General features: G+C 38.7%; 1 protein-coding gene across 8 annotated transcripts in view; it reads right to left on the bottom strand.

Moving 5' to 3' along the window:
* The window catches only part of Pfkfb1 (6-phosphofructo-2-kinase/fructose-2,6-biphosphatase 1), an 80,625-nt gene that overhangs the window by 32,479 nt on the left and 25,794 nt on the right, over positions 1-22,352 (bottom strand). For 6 of the 8 annotated variants that reach the window (XR_012444468.1, XM_074063437.1, XM_074063438.1 and 3 more), the window contains 5 exons: positions 7,296-7,421; positions 5,287-5,380; positions 4,087-4,153; positions 3,130-3,204; positions 2,477-2,533 (listed from right to left, as the gene is read on the bottom strand). Coding sequence is in view for 7 of the 8 variants with exons in the window: in XM_074063437.1 (XP_073919538.1) it covers positions 2,477-2,533; positions 3,130-3,204; positions 4,087-4,153; positions 5,287-5,380; positions 7,296-7,421 (419 nt within the window). In the remaining variant the exon portion in view is untranslated. Of the gene's footprint in view, positions 1-2,476; positions 2,534-3,129; positions 3,205-4,086; positions 4,154-5,286; positions 5,397-7,295; positions 7,422-22,352 lie in introns of those variants that run through there. The other 2 variants (XM_074063439.1, XM_074063440.1) reach the window with 2 other exon arrangements.

Below are 22,352 nucleotides of genomic sequence, written 5' to 3' on the forward strand. Positions count from 1 at the left end.
CCCTCTGGCAATAAGAAAAGCTATAAAACTCAATTTCCAACCTGATTCAGGAGACCACCAGTTTCCGTGTCCCACTGCATGACCCCAATCGGCCTTTCCTTTCTCTTCTCTGCAAATAAAACTTCTGACCTTTGCTGCTCGAGTCCACCTCTGATTTCTTTCCAAGCAGATCAAAGGACCCTTGGCCACCACCTAAGCTTCCCAGCACCTCAATTTGTCATTGGATTTCTGAAGGGCTGGAAGCTCTAATCCCCCAATATCCACCTTGTCCTCCTAGATATCCCATCTCATCCATCCAGTCACCTGAGCCTACACGGAATCTGGGGTTACCTCAGATGCCTGTTTTTATCATCTCTCACCTCTTAGCAGGTACTAAATCCTCTCCAATTTTTCTTCTAAATATCTATTCTCTCTCGTCTGTGCTCACTAGAGCTTTGTGACTGATTGTTACATCTATAGCTGTGCTGCTTTTGACATATTTGCCACACTAGGAGCCACAAGGATATTTCTAACACACACATATGACTATGGCATTCTTCTGTTTAAAGCCCTTCACCATTTCCTCATTTGTCCTCATTTAGGACAAAGTGTAAACTATTTTAGCAGATGGCTCATGGCTTTTTATTGATCAGACTCCAATTTACTTCTTCACCCTCTTCTCATCTATTTCCATACACACTTTGCTTTAGCTAATTTAAGCTACTTATTGTTCCCTGGAGATGTCACACTTAGTATATGCTACTCCCTTATTCCCATTCTTCACCTGCAAAATTTCCAAGCATGTGTCAAGATGCATGTTGGGTCTGGGAACCTAAGGGACAGATGAGTGAGTATCCCATCCCCCATGGAGAGCACTATGAGCCCTGCACCAGGAGAATGACTTATAAATCTGCATTCCTGCACGCTGAGGAGGAGAAACAGGGTCTCTTAAGTCTGCCACAGGGCTGATAAACAGAATGCTCTCAAAGTTGTTTCCCCCCATAAGGGGCAAACAGACCAGCTCACTGAAGAGAGCCCGCACACACAAATCTACGGCCGATGGGAAAAAACCCACCTAACTCTTACCCAAACCCAGAATTAAAGCATCTATAGAAAGCCCCAGCCTTCACCTGAGCAGAGAGCCACTGGTTCCCAGGCTCTGCTGCACTGGTCTAGCTGTAGCCTTTCCTTTCTCTCTAATAAATCCTACTTTGTATACCGGCCTTGTTTCACGAGTCAATCAGCTGCCTCACGAGCCAGTTCTCTGGCCTGTGAAGGCAAGAACCCTTGACACTGACCTGCAACATTTCACACCGGCACATAACATGCAGGTCAACTATTATCTCAATTGAGAAGCCTTCCATGGCATACTCCCACATGCAAGGTTAGGCCCTCACCACTGTACTCCCACAGCCTCCCTCATTCTTTCACCTCACCTCTGATCTCAGAGTTCTATATACTTCTCAGCCTTCCTCACTAGATTCTGACTCTCCTTAACAATTTTTATATCTTTAATACCCAGAATGGCCAAGCAAAGGTGTACAATCAATTCCTGTTCAATGAATAAATGGATGGATAGATGGGTAGTGAAAAGGGAAGAGAGGAGTTGGACATACTCTATGTCTCAAAAGGTAAAACTAGGAGCAATGTGTGGAAGTTATAGGGAGGCAGATTTCAGCTTGACTGGATAGCATTTGTTGAAGGCAATGAGCCTTTTGTCATTTCAGGTATGAAAAGAAACTCTAGACAAACAGTTAGCTGTGATTTCAATTATTTGATGGAGGGTTGAAGGAGATGACCTTCAAAGTCTTTTCTGTTCTTGAGTTCGTAATTTGATGAAGTAGGGAACAATGAAAAAGTGAGGAGTGATCTAGTTCTAGAACACATGTTAAGAATCTAAGGGTAGTAACAGTTCTGATATAAACTGCGGGGCAAAATAAAGAACACAGGCTTTCAGGAAGACAGCCATGCCTGAGATACAATCCACCTTTATCTTTTTCTGATTTTATCCTTTTTTTGGCAGTATTGGGGTTTTGAACTCAGGGCCTACACCTTGAGCCACTCCACCAGCCCTTTTTTTGTAATGCTTTTTTCAAGATAGGGTCTTGTGAACTATTTGCCTGGGTTGGCTTCAAACTGTGATCCTCCTGATCTCTACCTTCTGAGAAGCTAGGATTACAAGCACAAGACAATGGCGCCCAGCTTTTGGCTGTATCTTTAACAACTCACTTCTCCTAGAGCCTCAGTTTTCTCTCTCTGACATGGAAATGATTCCTAACATGCAAGTTTGTTGTGAAAAACTGAGTTAAATTGGTGCTTGCTGCATTCTAAGGGCTTTTTATATGCTGCCTTCATCTGATTTCATAGATTCATTGTGGACCAGGATGGTCAAAGAATGCTTCCTATTCAAGTGAGAGGAGAAGTTCAGGGAGGTCTTTTTAGGAATGATCCGAACCTAAAACAGAGTAAGGAGGAAAAATCATTGGTGCTCCTTTACCTTGATGTTTTCTGCAATTATGTCAGGGTCATTACAAATGGACTCAATGAAAAAGACCTATAAGAGAAACAACAGAGAGATTGCCACAGGGAATTATATTTGGTAGGAGTCAAACAAAGCTTTAACCTTTTTCAGTGGGTCTGAGTCATCCTCAGGAGCATCTCTGACAACATAATGTTTTCATACAATTGTGCTTTCAGGCTTCTGAGTTTCCTGAGGCTCTCTAGCTCTAAATCAAATGGCCCTAGATTGTTGTTTTGCATTTTTACTGGTTTTTAATTCTTTTATGTTTTTCACAGTGACTCTTTCTACTCCTTCATCATCATCTCCCACCCTCAGCTTTTCAGCAATCATCTTCCACTGCCCAATGTGGCACTTCTTTATCCCTGTTGTTTTGCTGCTTCTGGATATTTTTCTTTTCTCTTTTTGGTGGACTGGGATTTGAACTCAGGGCTTCTTGCTTGCAAAGCAGGCACTCTACTGCTTGAGCCACACCTCCAGTCTGTTTTGCTGCTTCTGACTATATCCTGACGAGCTAGTCAACCAAAATAAGATGTTGAGCCTATGGAATCTAATTTGGCTGTTATAAGTACCATGTTTGTGGTTTGTGCTGAATAAGTAGGCTGTAGACAAGAGTGGGAGTGTTACTATACCTTATAACCATGTTCCTTAGCAAACTGCAGAATAAGTGACCGTCGTTCTCTGGTAGTGTTGGTAGCATCAAATACCTAGAGAGAGGTAATGAGATTGGCTTACTCTGAACATAGTGTTGATAGAAAACTACTTTGTCTGTATTTTTGCTGAGTGTATGATTGCCACAAGGGTTTAGAACTTGATGAATGTCTTGAGGGAAAGGAAGGATTTGGAAATGGCTCATGTCAATTTCAAAAGCACTCATTGAGCCCTTACTGTTTACTCAGAAATGTACTAGACCCTGTAAGTATAATAAAGCAAGAGAAAAGTTGCAGGTTTTTATTAGGGACATTCTACAGGTGAAGTAACTGAGACCTAGAAGGATATGATTTGACAAAAGTCACTGAGCTGCTGACAGAGCAGAGTTAGAACTGCTCTCTTCCTTATCACCTTAGAAATCCTCAAGAACAGGAAACACCTCTCTATCATTAGCACCTTAGGTAGGAGCATTTGCATATTTGAGGTTCTCTTTCCTTTTTAGAATTTTCAAATCCTATCCCAAAGGTCTATGTATGAGACTAAATTACCTAGGTGTATAGGTAAATTTCTAGAACTCAAAAATGTTTGTACTACAGTCTTAAATTCCAGTATAGTTCTGTTGAATTCTTGAGGGGAACTAAGTAGTAAAATAGTTAAGACTGCGGATTCTGAAGTTACACAATCTGGATTCCAGTTCTGGTCCTGCCATGTACACATTGTGAAACCTTGTGAAATTACTTTATCCCTCTATAAGCTCTTCTGGGCTCTAAAATTGGGCATAATAACAATACTCATCTGGAGAGAGCAAGAAATTAAATTATTAGTATAAGCAAAGTACTTAGAACAAGGTGTAGCATAACTAAATGATCAGTACATATTATCTATTCTCTGTCCCAGAAAATACCCAAGGGGAGGGATGAAACTGGATATCTCTTTACCGCAACGTGACCTTCCTCATGGCTGAGGTAATTATGGACATCCTTCAGAGCTGCCATGGCACACTGCCTGAAAAAGACAGAGAAATACACAACCCCTACTCCCAGGATGGGTTCCTCTCTCTTTTTCTGCATTACCTTCTGTACTATCTCTCATATGTCTTGCACTAAATTATTCATCTGTTGAGCATCTACACATGATGTCCTATATTCTAGGCATGATGCCAAGCACAGAGGGTCACACAGTTGAAATTGGCTCTATATGTACAGCTTAGGGGCAGGTATAAAATGACATGCCCAGAAAAATTTGAGTAATGATAGCATTCCTAATTTTAAGGACTTCAACCCTTGAGTTAATGGAGCTTAAGCTGAACTGGTTTATGAACCCAGGTAGTGTTTGAAGTTAAAGGCATTCCTGGCATGGGTAATACTGTAAGCACTAGTATAACAGTGGCAATGTATTAACACTTTCAGCAAAAAATCTCCTTAATGATTACTCACTACTGAGTTCTATGATGAGGACATGGATCAATAAATGAGACTCGGGTTCCATTCTGAAGCGCTTTGAGGATGAAGTGATGAGACTGAAAAGGCTACAGTAGGCCAACAGACTTTCATCTCAAGTACTAGGCTAACTGATGTATCAAGGTGAAACCCCCTTGAACTATCAATGTACACTTAAAAAACTGAAGGGCAGGAGGGTAAAATATGTCTTTTCTGGGAGTGAGTACCAGTGGGAAGGGGGTGGGCATAAGGAATGGTGAATGAGAGTGAACATGGTAGATGTATTTTGTAATCATATATGAAAATAGAAGAATGAAATCTGTTGAAATTGTTCTAAGAAGGGGGGAAGGGGGAAAAGGGAGAACAATGGAGGGGGTAAATCTAGGATATGTTATAAGCACATATGTAAATATCACAATGTATCCCCATACAACTATTACATGCCAATATTTTTTAATGCTAGGCTAAGAAGTTTCTATTAGAAGTTGGATACTATAAAAGATTTTTGAGCAGGGGATGATTATGACCAGAAGCAGCTGGCTTTGGGAAAGATGATGGAAGGGATCTTCTATTAGCCTTTGAGAGTTTAGAAGGCCTCTTCTCTGGCCCAGGTTATTCTGCTCCACTCCCCCAATATCTGAAGAAAGGACTCCCTCAACCAAGGGGCAGCAACAAGTCTCTAAAATGTTGGGTACTTACTTCCTGATAAGTAGGGCCTCCATGTTGTCTGGGAGAAAGAATTCGTAGTTCTTGTAGCTCACTGCTTCTCGTCGATACTGGCCTAAATTAAACACTGAAAGCAGGGAGCCCTAGTGAAGAGGTTGAGAAGAACCCAGAAAATGTCCTTTCTGGGAGGAACCTCAGAAGTTGAAAAAGGTAAAATTTATAGCTATAAAATATGCTTATTTAGAAAGCTTCAAATTATGGTTACAATCTCATTTTTAACTCACAACAATCCTGCAAGGTAGAAACCACCACTTCTTCTTTACAAATAAGGAAAGTGAAGTTCAGAGATAGGAAATAACTTTAACAGTTAATAACTGGTGATATAGGATTCACACCCAGATCTGTTTGGCTCCAAACAATTCTACTTTATCATGAACTCCAATCCTTTAAATGCCTTACTTCATTGGACAGATGAAGAAACTCAGATCCAGGAAGTAAAATCAATCACTAAGGGTCAAGCAGTAACTGAGCTGGTAACAAACAGACTGGCCTCTGTTTCTCTTTTCTATATAATGAGGGAGAATCTAAATCTAAATCTCTAAGGCATAGCCTCCCACTTGCAATAATGAAAAACCAGAGAGGAGGTAAGGAAAGAAGGAAGAGGATAAGCAATCAAAGAGATAATGTTTCATTTATTCATCCAACAAATACTTTTTGAGCCCTACTCTGTGAAGTAGGATACAAATTTTGGGTCCCAGAGAATAACCACATCTTTGTGATGGAGACTAAGGTGCTCACAATCTAGCAGGTAGGACAGTGAGTACACCAGCAAACAGAGAACTCCCACACAATTTGCTAAGTGCTCTGACAGACAATATGCAGCCATGCAAAAGAGTGAGGAGGAAGAAGACAAATATGATTTGGGGTGATCTCAGGTTTCTTAGAGAAAGTAGCATTTGAACCAGGCCTTTCAGGGTAAGTGGGTATGAGGGTAAAGGTGGAGAACAAGAGTATTCTAGGAAGATGAACAGCTTGAGCAAAGGTATAGCACTGGTAGAAAGCAGAGCATGTCTGAGAGATGGTAGGTCATCCACTGTGGTTTGAGAACCTGGAAAGGATCAATTGTGGAGGGCCTTGACTGACAAGCTAAGAAGCTTGTGTTTAAACCTACAGGTCAAGAGGACACTTAGAGGCATGTCAGTGTTTGGGTTTGAAATATGACTCTAGAGGCCACTGTGAAAACTAAATGGAGTGGAGCAGACAAGAGAAAGAGGGATTAGGGAAGAGACCCATCTGCCACTGTGTCATGTGCCCCTCCACTCAGCAGAGGTTCCTCAGAGCTTGCAGTCCTCCATAAGAGGGGGTCCTTCTCACCTTCCCTTCTGCAAATGGCTGTCTCCTCCCACAGGACCCAGCTCTTCAGGGAAGCTTTGCTGCCTTCCACTTAGCAATCCTCTCTGTGGGACCCCTCAGCACCCTACCTGAGGATTCCTAGGTGATGTGATGTATTCTGATGTATCTCATTCAGTATGAGAACTCTTTAAGAACAGGATATGAATCTCATCCATTTTTGTCATTCCTGATACTAGGCCTGGGTTTTGGTACATAGAAAACCATTGGGAAACTCTTCACAGGTGAAATAGGTAAAGAGAAACTCGATGAATAGTAAAGAGAAATTGTGAAAAAAAGAAGAGAAGATTTTGGGACTGGAGTGTAGCTTAGTGGCAGAGTGTGTTCAAATCCAGGAGAGAAAGAGAGAAAGAGAGAGAGACACACACACACACACACACACACAGACACACACACACACACACACACACACACACACACACAGAGAGAGCGAGAGAGAGAGAGAGAGAGAGAGAGAGAGAGAGAGAATATTACAAAATTTACAGTAGAAGTAGTAAGAGATAGTGGTAGTAGTAGTTCTATTCTTAGTAATAACATTTATGAGGCATTTTTTGGTTTTGGCATCCTATCTTAACAGTTTTCGGCTAGTGTCCTGTACTGGGGATTTAGAACAAAGGGTTTCAGAGACATACCTTTAGTTGGTGTTCCTATCCAGTTGAGATATCTTGTGAGCTTTGTGGAGATATAGGTCTTGCCTCGAGCTGGTAAACCCACCATAATCACCATCGTGGGGGAATTGGTAAACTGGGGTACAGATGCTGGAAAACAAACAGAGCCTTAAGAGCTTATTCCCAGATTTATATGATTTTCTGGCATCAGCTCAGAGATGTAGAGCTGGAGAAGGCATCTCTCTCTCTCTCTCACCATTACAAGAAAAAAAGCTAAAAAATGCACATTACGATTTTTCTTGAACTCATCAGAAAACTAGGGTTGCAATGCAAATAGCTAACCCCAAACCTGTAGAAACAGACGTCTGCAAGAGGATCCAGACACTTGTTTACTGGTGTAGATACTGTTGAACAACATATAAACTTATTAAGAAGATACAGATAAAAATTATTTTGTGGGGTTTGAATTTAGGGCCTTGTGTTTGCTAGCAGGTAGTTTACCACTTGAGCTGTGACCCAGCCCTTTCTTCTTTAGTTATTTTTCAGATAGGGTCACCTGTTTCTTTCTTGAGCTGGCCTCAAATGGTGATCCTCCTACCTGTGCTCCTGCACATCTGGGATTACAGGCATGTACTACCACTTCTGGCTTATTTGTTGAGATGGGTGTCACTAACTTTTTGCTTGGGTTAACTTCAAACCAAGATCCTCCCCATCTCTGTCTCCCAAATAGCTGGGATTATAGTTGTGAACTAAGATGCCAACCCTAAAAATTATTAAAGAATTGCTAAAGGCAGGTTGTGGGCTAGTGTGAGAATGTGAAGCTCATAAGGGCTGCAGACACAGGTAGTTTTACATCTTCTTGCAATACTCTTTCAGGAATTCAACCAGGTGGTCACAGTGAAGGCTAAGGAATCCTGAGAAAGATATCATATAGTTCTGGCTTGGAGAGGGAAACAGAATAATAGCCACTGCTAACATTCTGGTCAATTTTCTCTATATTTTCTATGGAAAAAGCCTTAGTATTCAGGGGAAGGGCAACAAAACCTAGCTTGATAGAACTGGTAGAAACTCACTGCAGTTGGCAGTGGAATAGCCAACACTAAAACTCAGTGCACATAACCACTAAAATTCTGTTCAGATCAATCTACTCTCTTTCTCCTGAGGGGAAGAAACCCTTAATCTGCAGAAGGAAGGGCAATAGAAGCTAAGAGCACTGGTGGAAACGCACTACTTCTGGTGAAGAAAAATGGAAAAAATGTTCCAGCCCAGGAAGGACAGGAAAATGTGCTAGGCTCACCATTACATTTGAAGGAGGGGGACAGGAGTATTTGTGAAGGTGACACCTTTAACACTTACGGTAAGCCAGCCTAAGACTGAGAATTAGAATAACACAGAATGCCACAGTCCCTCACTCTTCACTACCAGGCTAAAAGGATCATTAAAAATAGTAGTGGAATATATCTAAAAGAGATGCAAGAGATAGACTATCTCCAAGGAGCAGCAGAAAAGGCCAGACAAAACAAGTCTGAAGAGACAAAGCAATCATCAGACCAGACTCAGCTTTGACACATGTTGGAATTATCGGAGAATTTAAACTAGCTATAATTAATGTGTTAAAGGTTCTATTGGAAAAATGTAATCATGTAAGATGAAGTAGTTACTTTCATCAGGATGATGGAAAATGTAATAGAATCACATGAAAGTGCAAGAGAAAACAAAGAGGAAAAAAGTTAAAAAATGAAGAAACAATATAAAACACCCAAGAACTGTGGGACAGTATCAAGGAGTATAATGTATGTGTATTTGGAATATAGATAGGAAGAAAGAATGGGGCAGATAAATATTTGAAGATGCAATGGCCAAAGTTTTGCAAAATTACTGACACCAAACCATAAATATAAGAAGCTCAGAGAATACTACCACAGTATATACCAAGAACCACACTGAGACATATAAGATTCAAATTGCAGAAAATCAGAACAAAAATAAAATCTTGAAGGCAGTCAGGAAGGAGAGGGTAGGTGGGGAACACCTTACCTAGAGAGAAATAGAGAAGAATTATGCTAGATTTCTTGTCAGAAACCATATAACCAAAAAGACTGTTAAACCTTTAAAGTGTTGAAAGGAAAAAAAACAATATAGAATTGCAAATTCAGCTAAAAAAATCCTTCAAAAAATGAAGGAGGGTGCTGGTGGCTCACACCTGTAATCCTAGCTACTGAGGAGGCAGAGATCGGGGGATCATGATTCAAAGCCACCCTGGGCAAAGAGTTCGCGAGACTCTATCTCAACAAAACCCATCACAAAAAAGGGCTGGTGGAGTGGCTCAAGGTGTAGGCCCTGAGTTCAAACCCCAGTGCTGCAAAAAAAAAAAAATGGTAAAAGACTTTTTCAGACTAATTAAAACTGAGAAAATTAAACCACCAGCATACCTGACAAGAAATGTTAAAGGAGATTCTTTAGGCAGAAGAGATATGATACGGATTAGAAAAATGGGTCTATAATTAAAAAAAAAGAGTACTGGAAAAAGATTGAGTGAAGGCAAAATGTAGCTTTTTTTCATCTCCTTAATTGTTCTAAAATATAACTATTTAAAGAAATAATAGTATTAATGTATTGTGTGCTTATAACATATATAAAAATGAAATAGAATACAATAATAACATCAGGAATGGGATGAAGGAGGGAATATTATGCTATAAGATACTTGTACCACTCTACTTTTTTATATAAAAGTAAACCCAAATTATCTAAACAGGTACACTCTATACTCTAGTGGAGCCAATAAAAAAGTAAAAAAACATACATATATGATAAAACAAGAGAGAAAATGGGATCATCAAAATGATCAAAAATTCAAAATATTTCTAGTTTAATTTTTGGTACAAGGAATTAGACTCAGGAGCCTCATGCTTACTAGGCAAGCTCTATACCACTTGAGCCATACCCCTACTCCTTTGCTTTTAGTTTCTTTTATAGACAGGGTCTTGGGCTAACTTTCTTTGGCTGGCCTTGAACTGCCACACTCCCACCTCTACCTCCTGAGTAGCTGGAACTGGAACTACAGGTATGTACCACCATGCCTGGCTTGGTTTTTGTTTTGTTTTTAAGATTCATTAATAGTACAAGAGGGTTTCATGTGAAAATTCCATATTGCATACAGTGTATTTTGACCAAGTTTGCACCTCTATTATATTCCCTTAACTCTTCTCCCTCCCTTTTAAAAAAACATTTGGTGGGTTTCTTCATGCTATCTCCATAAATATATAAGTACATACTTTGATCCTCTTCACTCCCCCTCACCATATTCTCTCCATTTCCCCTTCCACTGAACATCCCTCCAACAGTGTCCTTTTTGCTCTTGAAGCCCAATATTACTGTTATTTTTATCATTTTAGACCTAGATTCCATATATGAGCAAAAACATGCAATATTTGGCTTTTTGAACTTGGCTTATTTCACTCAATATGACGATCTCCAGTTCTATCCATTTTTCTGTAAACAGCATAATTTCATTCTTCTTTATCTCTGAGTAATTCTTCATGTGTATATATACCACATTTTCTTTACCCAATCATCTACTGATTGGCACCTAGGCTGATTCCACATGTGGCTATTGTGAATAGTGTTACAATAAACATGAGAAGTGCAGGTATCTCTATGTTGATTTACACTCCCTTGGATATATACCCAAGAGTGGTATGGTGGGGTCATAAGGAAGGTATGTTTTTAGTTGTTTTCTTTTTTTTGATGAAACTCCATACTTATTTTCCTAGTGGTTGCATGTATCTCATCCTGAATGAGATATATAAGAACACCTAACCAATCACAGCTATAGCTCCAGTATCTGTAGAGGAATATAGGAGCATAGATGAATGTTCATGATCTAGGAAGACCTTAGGTAATAAGAGTGGTATTAAAAAGGAGACAGGGGGATAACTCATAGACTAATAGAATGTGTATGGTCTTCTAAAGCAGAAAGGGGTGTCTGTTAAGCTTAATAGAATGGGTCAAGGAGAAAGTGGGGTGAGATAAGTAGAAGAGATCTTGTCAATATTGTGTTGAGGAACAGAAGAGGAAGAGAAATGGAGGAAATTAAGTAAACATAAAAACCTCAAAAGATGATTTGGCAATCTAATTGCCTACTTAAAAGTACAGGTAAAAAAGGATTGTGGGTGGGGAGATAGAGATAAAAGAAAATACAGGCAAGGAAAGGAAGCAATTCTAGTTATAGACAGGAAGAAAGTATGACTGGAGAAGGGTGATGGGAATGGGAAGGAGAAGATATGGTTTAGGATTGAATACTGAAGGGTGGGTATTATGGCTCACATATGGTGACTGCAGAGAAAAGGAAGGAGGAAAACTCAAAAAGAAAGTGAAAGAGTACAAAATTACCCAATCATATGTACAAAAAATCAAAATAAACAAATAAAAATCAAAACAGTGGTAAAAACTAACAAAAAATATCAGAATTTCCTATTGCTCTCCCAAGAGGCTTTTCTCCCCCAAATCCAAGTCTTTCAAACCAGTAGATGGCAGTCCAGTCGGAAGTTTGACTCTGAAATGGTGTCCATTGTGCTCCTTTTCCAGCATGGGGGGTGGGAGGGGCAGGATTTGGAGATCTGAATACAGTCTTCAGTGAAGGCTGCTGGGGTGTGGGCCCTCAACTCCTTAATTCCACACAGTTCCCAATAAACTTGTAGCTTCTTCCTCTCCCAAGTTCCTGCCAACTCACACTGTTATAGTCTGTACTTGTACAGTCCTTTCCTGGGTTGGAAGATGTCATGCTGTTTCCTGCCACAATGCTAAGGAGCACACTACTGCTATTTCTTAGATGGAGTTGTGGCTGGAGCAGTGCCCTGCCTGGCCTGAAGGGTCTGTCTTTTTGTCTAGGCTGGAGTTTGTATTTAAGTGGGTCTACTGCCTGCCATTCTCTTACCAATTTCTCTGCCATGTTAAGAGTCTATGCATGCCCTGCCACTTCTGTGTCCACAGATCTCTGTGGATCAGCTTTGCCATAAATTACCACCATTACTGGCGCTCTCAGGAGATGGTGAAGGAATAAGAACTATTTTGCTGCCCACATTAACTTTCATAGCAATTCTGCAGGGAATTGCTGTGTAAATAATTGTTCAATAAGGTATGACCATGAGAAAGAATGCCAGGTGATAACATTCCATCACCACCTTGCTGTCATCCACGGATTGTTTTTGAGATAAGGTCTTGCTAAATTTTTCCCAGGCTGGATTCAACTGTGATTGTCCTGACTCTCCCTCCCTAGTAGCTGGGGTTAGAGACATGTGCAACCATGCCTGGTCTCTGATAGCTTTTAAAAAAAAATGTAGTAGGACAGGCACAGTGGCTCACACCTGCAGTCCTAGCAACTTGGGAGGCAGAGATGGGAAGGACTATGGTTGAGGATGGCTTAGCCATAAAGTCCACAAGACCACATCTCAACCAATAAAAAGTTGGGTGTGGTGGCACATGCCTATCATCCCAGCTATGGGGGAAGTGTAAAGAGGAGGACAGCAATCCAGGCTGGCCTGGCCATAAATGTGAGACCCTATCTCAGAAATAACCAAAGCAAAAAAGGACTGGAGGCATGGCTCAAGTGCCAGAGCACCTATCTACCAAACACAAGGTTCTGAGATCAAACACCAGTACATGCTGAAAAAAGAATATAACCCTAAGGATGTAGCTCAGTGGTATGCACTTGCCTAGCATGCACAAGACCCTGAAGTCCATCCTTAGCATACATAAATAAATACATAAGTAAATAAACAAACATATGTGGTTCATTATCTGTAGTCACTCTACAGAAGAGTACACCAGAACTTCTTGTTCCTACTTAATTAGAATTTAGTACCCATTAATTAACTTTACCCTATCCCTCCCCTACTCTTTCCAGCCTCTGATAACCACCATTCTATTCTGAAACTATATAAATTCAAGTTTTTTACATTCTGCATATGAGTAAAATCATGTGATACTTACCCTTCTATGCCTTGTTTATTGTTTATTTATTGTCCTATTACATAAATATGTATATTTTATGTATCAGTTAAAAATTTTAAATGATCAAATACAATGAGAAAAGATAGAAAAAGAGAGGAAAAAAGAAACAAAACAGATAGAATGAATAGGAAAGAGCAAATATGGTAAATAGAAAATGGTTTGCAAGATGGTAGGGTTTTGGAGGGAGGTTGCTAGTGTTTTTGAGACATAGTCTTGCTATTATGTAACCCAGGCTGGCCTGGAACTCTCAATCCTCCTGCCTCAGACTTCTGGGATGACAGGTTATCTGTTCTTTCTCTTCCTGCAACTTGTTTCTGGAAGTGGTACAATCATGATACTGGGTAGTTTCTGAACAGAAGACAGGAAATGGGAGCCTAGGGAACTGGAAAGTATTAAGACATACAAGAGGAAAAAGTTTACTTATGACCTGTCAGTGCTGTGATCCTAACTTAGCATATCAAAGATTTGGAAATTGCCAATAGCTGGGCGTGGTGGTTGGTGCCTGTCATCCCAAGCTATAAAGAAGGCTAAGATCAGAAGGTGGTGGTTCCACGCAAGCCCAGGCAAAAACATCTGTGAGACACTCATCTCAGTGGAAAACAAAAACTGGGTGTGGTGGCACACACCTGTCATCCTAGTTATGGCAGGAAGCATAAAATAGGAAGATGGCAGTCCAGCTGGCCTGGGCAAAAAGTTGAGACCCTATCTCCAAAACAGGCAAAGAAAAAAGGGCTGGAGGCATGTTTCAAGTGGTAGAACACCTATCCAGCAGCTGGGGGAGGGGAGGTTAAGCCCTAAGTTCAAACACCAGTACCTCTTAAAAAAAAAAAAAAAAAGATTTGGAAACTCAACTAGCAAGCACACCCACAGTCAAGCCCCAGACTGACCACTAGGTGGTGCCCACACAGAACAGACCTAAATACTACTACTGCAAAAGCTTTGAAAATTGGACTTGATGTTGGACCATAATATACAGAAGGCTAAAACAGAAATGTCAACCTTATCCATAGCATTTAAACAAGATTAATAATCTCAAAATGATATTTCCAATATCCAGCATACAAATTCCTGTGAGAAATTTGCCAGCTAGAGTACAGTGTCCATGCAGTTACTTTCAGAACAAGTTAAACCACTATTTTCCCTAGTTATTTATTTCTATCTATAACCCATTTGGTAACTATAACTACATTTTTGGTGGGCTGGGGATAGAACCCAAGGCTTTGTGCATGAAAGTGAAGCTCTCTATCACTGAGATGCATTCCTAGCCTATAGTGATGTTAAACTATACACTTGTAATACAGTTATATCCACTTGTCACAAACTGCATTCAGTACTGGGCTACCCAGAAATTTTAGTTGATTTTTTAAAAACTTAAATATAATAAAATTTATCCCTGTAGGTTTTGACAAATATATAAAGTCAAATATCCACTTCCACAGTATCATACAGAACAACTCTATCACCCTAAAAATTATTTTGTATGGCTACTGACCTCCCTCAAATCCTGACAAATACTGATTTGTTCTCTATTCCTATATTTTTGCTTTTTCCAGGATATCATGTAAATAGAATTATACATATGTTAGCTTTTGGAACTGGTTTTCTTCTCTTGGCATAATGCACTGATTGATTTTAGTTTGTAATGCATTTGAAATTCATTCTAATTGTTGTGTGAATCAACAGTTCTCTTACTTGCTGAACAGTATTCTAATTTATGGTTGTAGTGAAGTTTGTTTTTTCATTCATCAATAGAAGGACAACTTGGTTATTTCTAGTTTTTAAATAAGATGCTGTAAACATTTTTGTGCAAACTGAAATTTTCAATGTACTTCCTAAGAACTTAAATGAATTCTTAAGTCTGTGAATGAAAATGCTGGATCATATGTCAAAAGTATACAATGTTTTAAAAGTAAGTACCAGACTGTTTTCTAAAATGCTGCTGGGAAGTGAGACCTCATGAGATGTTCCTAGGTCACTAGGGACATGTTGTAATGTCCATGGTAGTTCTCCTGTAATCCCTTAAGTTGTGAGTGGATTGTGACCCTGGCCTCTATCTTGTTGGTGTTCTCTTGCTTTCTCCCTGGTTCACTCTGTTGGAAACCAGCTGTCACATCAGGCACTTCCTATTGGAGAGGTCCATATGGCAAAGAGCTGAGGATGGTCTCTGGCCAACAGTTAGTGAGGAACTGAGGACCTCTTTCCAACATGCTGTAGGGAACTAAATCTTGTCAACAAGCAAGTGAATGAGCTTGGAAGTGGATCTCTCTGTAGAGTCTTGAGGTAACTGTAGCCCCTTCTAATACCTGTATATCCTTATAAGAGATTCTGAGCCATAGGACCCTCTAAGCTGTGCACTGACCTCCAACTCACAGAAGCTGTGAGAGAATAGGTGCTTGATGATTTAAGCCACTAAGTTTTAGGGGGAATTTTTATACAATAGCTACAAATTCAGTGGATCACAGAAAAGTTTTTTTTTTGTTTAATTTAAACGTGGAAAAGTTTTTTTGTTTAACTTAAACGTGTGTGTGTGTGCGTGTGTGTGTGTGTGTGTGTGTGTGCTTACTGAGTGGCAAAGTGAATGTTTCTTCTGTGGGTCACTGTTAAAAGACTGATAAATTTCTAACTTAGATATAAGAGACACCATGTGCAAAAAAGAGTAAATAAAATCCTGTGGGCTCAAAATGGAAAGTTGGGTCTATAATCCTGTCTAAAGTGAAGTCTAACAAAGGTGACAATCAGCAGGCAAAGAAGAAGCATACAACTGAGAAAGACTGTCTCAACCTTGGCTTTGAAGAAGGAAACAAAAGAGTAATCCCAAAAAGAGTAACTGCAGAGACTTCCTAACCCAATACTGCATTCATGTGAGTTTGGGGCACATACACATATACAAATACACTTAGAGGAAAAACCTATGAAGAAGAATATATAGGAACAGCAAACTGAAGAATCAGAATTGTAAAAACTGTAATTGGAATTACCTGTTGTATAATGTAACATAAGTATATGTGATACTCTATGTGTAGTATGTGTGTGTGTGTTTCTTTCGAAGAAATGAAAAAAGGGGTTGGAGGTGTAGCCCAGTGGTATGGTGACTACCTAGCATTTGTGAGGCCCTGGGTTCAGTTCCTAGCACTAAAAAAGAAAAAAATCAGTGTCGGTGACAAAAGTATGCCAAAGAAACATGAAACTGACAAAAAAAAACACGAGTTAAAAAGAATTTAAAAAATTATATATCTGTGTCTAAGAAGCAAGCTTCAACCCAATTTATGTGATCTTACTCCCAACTATCTACATTCAATAAATAAATGAAAGGAAAAACATATATTCATATTGATTATGAGTTTTATACACACTGCTGCTTATGCAGCATAGTTTATGTAGATACTGGTTCCCCTCATTGATTTCCCTCTTCTTTTAGAGAGCTTTGATATGAATTTTAAATATCACCTTTTAAACATATTTCCATTTTATAGAATTGAATTTAATTGCAACTTTTTTGTTATTATTGTTGAAATATCTGCAGCACTCCACCTGTCTACAACCTGGTATTGTCTGCAATTTAATATGTATGATTTTCTTTGTCAGATTATTATTGATTGTATTAAACAATGAGTTTAAAGATTAAAAAAAATTCTAGAAATTAAAGTTAAAAATATTGAAACTAAACCTCTATATATGGGTTAAACAGCAACAATAGAGGTGAACAGATAATTAGTGAAGTGGAAGATAAATCTGAAGACATTACATAAAATGTACCATAAGAATAAAAAGATATACAAATATTAAATAAAGATTAAAAGACTTGACTAGAATTATAAAGTCTGCCATGTGTCTAACTGCACTTCCAGAAGGTGAAGGAATGTAGGAGAGGCAATATCTGAATAAATTATTTGTGAGAGAATTTTTCAGAATTGATGAAATATATTAGTCCTCAGGGAAGTCCAACTTAAAAAAAATGAAAATAATAATTAAATTGTGTAACACTAAGTTAAACGGGTCTTAAAAGCAATCAGAGAAAGGAGATTAATAAAAGTAATACTTAGATTCACAGTTGATGTTTCAATAGCAATAATGAAAACCAGAGATAGTGGAATAATATTAAAGTTCTATGAGAAAATAACTATTAACCCAGAATCATATACTTAGAAAAAAACATTCTCAAGAATGAGAATGCAAATAAGCATATCTTCAGATAACTCTGACAGAATTTATTGCCAACAAATATTCATTAAGAAGGCATAAGAAAAGTAGTCCCAGAAGGAAAGGCGAAGGGGTAAGGAATAGAAAGCATGTAAAAAGGGTAAACGTGGGGAAAATTAAGTCAACATTGACTTGAGAAACAATATTAAAAATTTCTGATCTGTAGGTTTATAAATAAAACAAGGGACTTTGTTTCATTTCCAAGATCTTGCAATTTAATGGGCATGATTTAATGGGTATGAAGAAGAAAGTTGTTGCTTTCTTCTTTACAACAAGGAAAATTTGGTTGAACTGAAAATCAATGACTTTTTATGGACTCATCAGAGTGCTGAGGTCATACAGAAAATTTTCACCCTGAAATGTGAAGAGTCAGGCACTTTCAGATAGAAACAGCATCTGAACAAATAGGAAAAGAAACTGTCAAAATATCCCTATTTGCAGACGACATGATCCTATACCTTAAAGACCCAAAAAACTCTACTCAGAAGCTTCTAGACATCATCAATAGCTATAGCAAAGTAGCAGGATATAAAATCAACATAGAAAAATCATTAGCATTTCTATACACTAACAATGAGCAAACGGAAAAAGAATGTATGAAAACAATTCCATTCACAATAGCCTCAAAAAAAATCAAATACCTAGGTGTAAACCTAACAAAAGATGTGAAAGACCTCTACAAGGAAAACTATACACTTCTGAAGAAAGAGATTGAGGAAGACTATAGAAAGTGGAGAGATCTCCCATGCTCATGGATTGGTAGAATCAACATAGTAAAAATGTCGATACTCCCCAAAGTAATCTACATGTTTAATGCAATTCCCATCAAAATTCCAATGACATTCATTAAAGAGATTGAAAAATCTACTGTGAAATTTATATGGAAACACAAGAGGCCACGAATAGCCAAGGCAATACTCAGTCAAAAGAACAATGCAGGAGGTATCACAATACCTGACTTCAAACTATATTACAAAGCAATAACAATAAAAACAGCATGGTACTGGCACAAAAACAGACATGAAGACCAGTGGAACAGAATAGAGGATCCAGATATGAAGCCACACAACTATGAGCAACTTATCTTTGACAAAGGAGCTAAAAATATACGATGGAGAAATAGCAGCCTCTTCAACAAAAACTGCTGGGAAAACTGGTTAGCAGTCTGCAAAAAACTGAAACTAGATCCATGTATATCACCCTATACCAAGATTAACTCAAAATGGATCAAGGATCTTAATATCAGACCCCAAACTCTTAAGTTGATACAAGAAAGAGTAGGAAATACTCTGGAGTTAGTAGGTATAGGTAAAAACTTTCTCAATGAAACCCCAGCAGCACAGCAACTAAGAGATAGCATAGATAAATGGGACCTCATAAAACTAAAAAGCTTCTGTTCATCAAAAGAAATGGTCTCTAAACTGAAGAGAACACCCACAGAGTGGGAGAAAATATTTGCCAATTATACATCAGACAAAGGACTGATAACCAGAATATACAGGGAACTTAAAAAACTAAATTCTCCCAAAACTAATGAACCAATAAAGAAATGGGCATGTGAACTAAACAGAACTTTCTCAAAAGAAGAAATTCAAATGGCCAGAAAACACATGAAAAAATGCTCACCATCTCTAGCAATAAAGGAAATGCAAATTAAAACCACACTAAGATTCCACCTCACCCCTGTTAGAATAGCCATCATCAGCAACACCACCAACAACAGGTGTTGGCGAGGATGTGGGGAAAAAGGAACCCTTTTACACTGTTGGTGGGAATGTAGACTAGTACAACCACTCTGGAAAAAAATTTGGAGACTACTTAAAAAGATGGACATCGATCTACCATTTGATCCAGCAATACCACTCTTGGGGATATACCCAAAAGACTGTTACTCCAGAGGCACCTGCACATCCATGTTTATTGCGGCACTATTCACAATAGCCAAGTTATGGAAACAGCCAAGATGTCCCAGCACTGACGAATGGATTAAGAAAATGTGGTATCTATACACAATGGAATTTTATGCAGCCATGAAGAAGAACGAAATGTTATCATTCGCTGGTAAATGGATGGAATTGGAGAACATCATTCTGAGTGAGGTTAGCCTGGCTCAAAAGACCAAAAATCGTATGTTCTCCCTCATATGTGGACATTAGATCAAGGGCAAACACAACAAGGGGATTGGACTATGAGCACATGATAAAAGCGAGAGCACACAAGGGAGGTGTGAGGATAGGTAAGACACCTAAAAAACTAGCTAGCATTTGTTGCCCTTAACGCAGAGAAACTAAAGCAGATACCTTAAAGCAACTGAGGCCAATAGGAAAAGGGGACCAGGAACTAGAGAAAAGGTTAGATCAAAAAGAATTAACCTAGAAGGTAACACCCACACACAGGAAATCAATGTGAGTCAATGCCCTGTATAGCTATCCTTATCTCAACCAGCAAAACCCCTTGTTCCTTCCTATTATTGCTTATACTCTCTCTACAACAAAATTAGAGATAAGGGCAAAATAGTTTCTGCTGGGTATTGAGGGGGGGAGCGGGAGGGGGTGGAGTGGGTGGTAAGGGAGGGGGTGGGGGCAGGGGGGAGAAATGAACCAAGCCTTGTATGCACATATGAATAATAAAAGAAAAATGAAAAAAAAAAAAAAAAAAAAAAAAAAAAAGAAACAGCATCTGACATTTGCTTCCCTAGAGCAGAAGACATGGGATGCCAGAAGCTAAAAGGAATACTTAAATAGTAATTTTGACAAACTGCTAGAGGTTGAGTGTAGACTAGCATGAGAGAGGCTGCAGTCTTAGGAACAGCCACATGTTCTCAGGATTTTCTTTCAGAAAGCCCACAAGGTTTTTACAGGGCAGATAAAAGGAAACTCCCATTGTGACATTGGCTGAAGGAGGGCAAGAATAGCCATTGTGAGCCTCTTGCAGGTTCTTCTCTTTAACAAAGATCTAAGTTCCAGAAGGAAGGTTTTCCCAATTTTGAAATTTTATATCAGCTAGAGGAAGAGAAATCTGTCCCACACTAGCCCATCCCAGTCTTCACGTCTCACCCAAGGAAAAAAATAAAATCCATAGTAAGTAGGAAAGAGGGCTTCAAGGAAATAGATTGGGAATACTATAGTCAGGGAAAGGACAGAAATACTTCTGATGGCCACAGGATACAGGCTCACTGTACAATCCAAAGATTGAGATTTAATTTACTCAAAAGACTAGAGAATATTCCTCTATACCATAGCAATACACTAATAAGTCCCTAGTAAAAATGACAGTGATTGATTGCCACTGGGAGGGCAGCAAGAGAAACTCTCTGAGGTACAACCCAAAGGGAAGCCCAAAACTCAAAGGGAGAGACAAAAAGAGGTCATTAGAGAAATTGAAGTCTCTGGTATCTATAACTACAATCAGCTGCTGAAAAACTAAGACAAAGAAACAATCTTGAAGGAAGCTATAAAGGAGGTTGGGGAGAGATACCTTACCTATGGAAGAACAATGGTAGAAACTTCAAAAGACTTTTTATCAGAAACCATGGAATGAAATCTTTGAAGTGTTGAAAGAAAAATTTGTTAAGCTAGAATTTTTATATTCAGCAATATTTACCTAAAAATGTTAAAAGCTCTTAAGGGAGAAGGGAAATGATATCATTCAGGAATTTGGACCTACATAAAGAAAAGAGAAGAGTTAGAAAAAGACTAAATGAAGGTAAAACACTTTAATTTTCAGTCTAATTAAGATGAAAGATAATTGTTTTTAAAGCAATAATAGCAGCAGTGTATTGGGTGATTCTAGCATATGGGTAAGTTGAATGAATAACAGCAATGTCCCAATGGAAAGGATGAAGGAATTGGGACTATTTGGGTATAAGGTACCTTATAGACACAGTAGTCTACACTTGAAGTGGTATAGTGTTATTTAAAGATAGACTTAAGGGGGGTGGGGGGAGAGGGAGGGGCAGGGGGCAGGGAGAGAAATAACCCAAACAATGTATGCACATGTGAATAAATGAATAAGAAAAAAGATAGACTTAAATTATTTTAAAGTGTATGCTGCAAAACCTAGGGCAATTGCTATGTTTTGAATGTGTTCCTTTCAAAATTCAGGCATTGAAACTTAATGCCCAATGTAGTGGAATTAAGAGATGAGTCCTTTATTAGGTCAGGAGGGCTCCTTCCCTTGTTAATGATATGAAGACTCTTATAAAGGAAGCTTCACATGGTGTTTGGTTGCTTTTCCTTCTACCTTCCACCATGTGAAGATACAGTGCTCTTCCCCTCTAGAGGATGCAGCAACAAGGCAAAGAAGGCACGTTTTAAAACAGCCCAGATAACCAAACCTTCTGGTACCTTGATCTTGGACTTCTCAGGTTTTAAAACTGAGAAAGTGAATTTACTTTCTTTATAAATTGCCCAGTTTCATGTATTTTCTTATAATAGCACAAAACAGACTAAGGCAGCAGCCATTAAAAAGGATTAGAAGATAAAACATAATAGTAGAGGATATAAAATCAGAGGAGGCAAAAAGAGGGGGAAAAGAAACAGAACAAATGCAATGGATCAAATGACCCAAGCCTTGTATGCACATATGAATAATAAAAGAAAAAAAAACAAATGCAATGGATCGAAAACACTTAAAAGTGGTATATTTCAGAATGAAACCTGTTGAAATTGTTCTAGGAAGGGGGTAGGGAGAAGAGGGAGAATGATGGAGAGGGTAAATCTAAGATATATAAGTGTTTATGTAAATATCACAATGTATCCCCTTGTACAACTATTATATGCTAATAAAATTATTTTAAAAAGTGGTACATTTCAACCCACCTACATCACTAATTTCTTCTTCTTCTTCTTCTTCTTTTTTAGCAAA

The sequence above is a fragment of the Castor canadensis genome, chromosome X, assembly GCF_047511655.1.
Source record: "Castor canadensis chromosome X, mCasCan1.hap1v2, whole genome shotgun sequence".
Classification (NCBI taxonomy): Eukaryota; Metazoa; Chordata; class Mammalia; order Rodentia; family Castoridae; genus Castor; species Castor canadensis.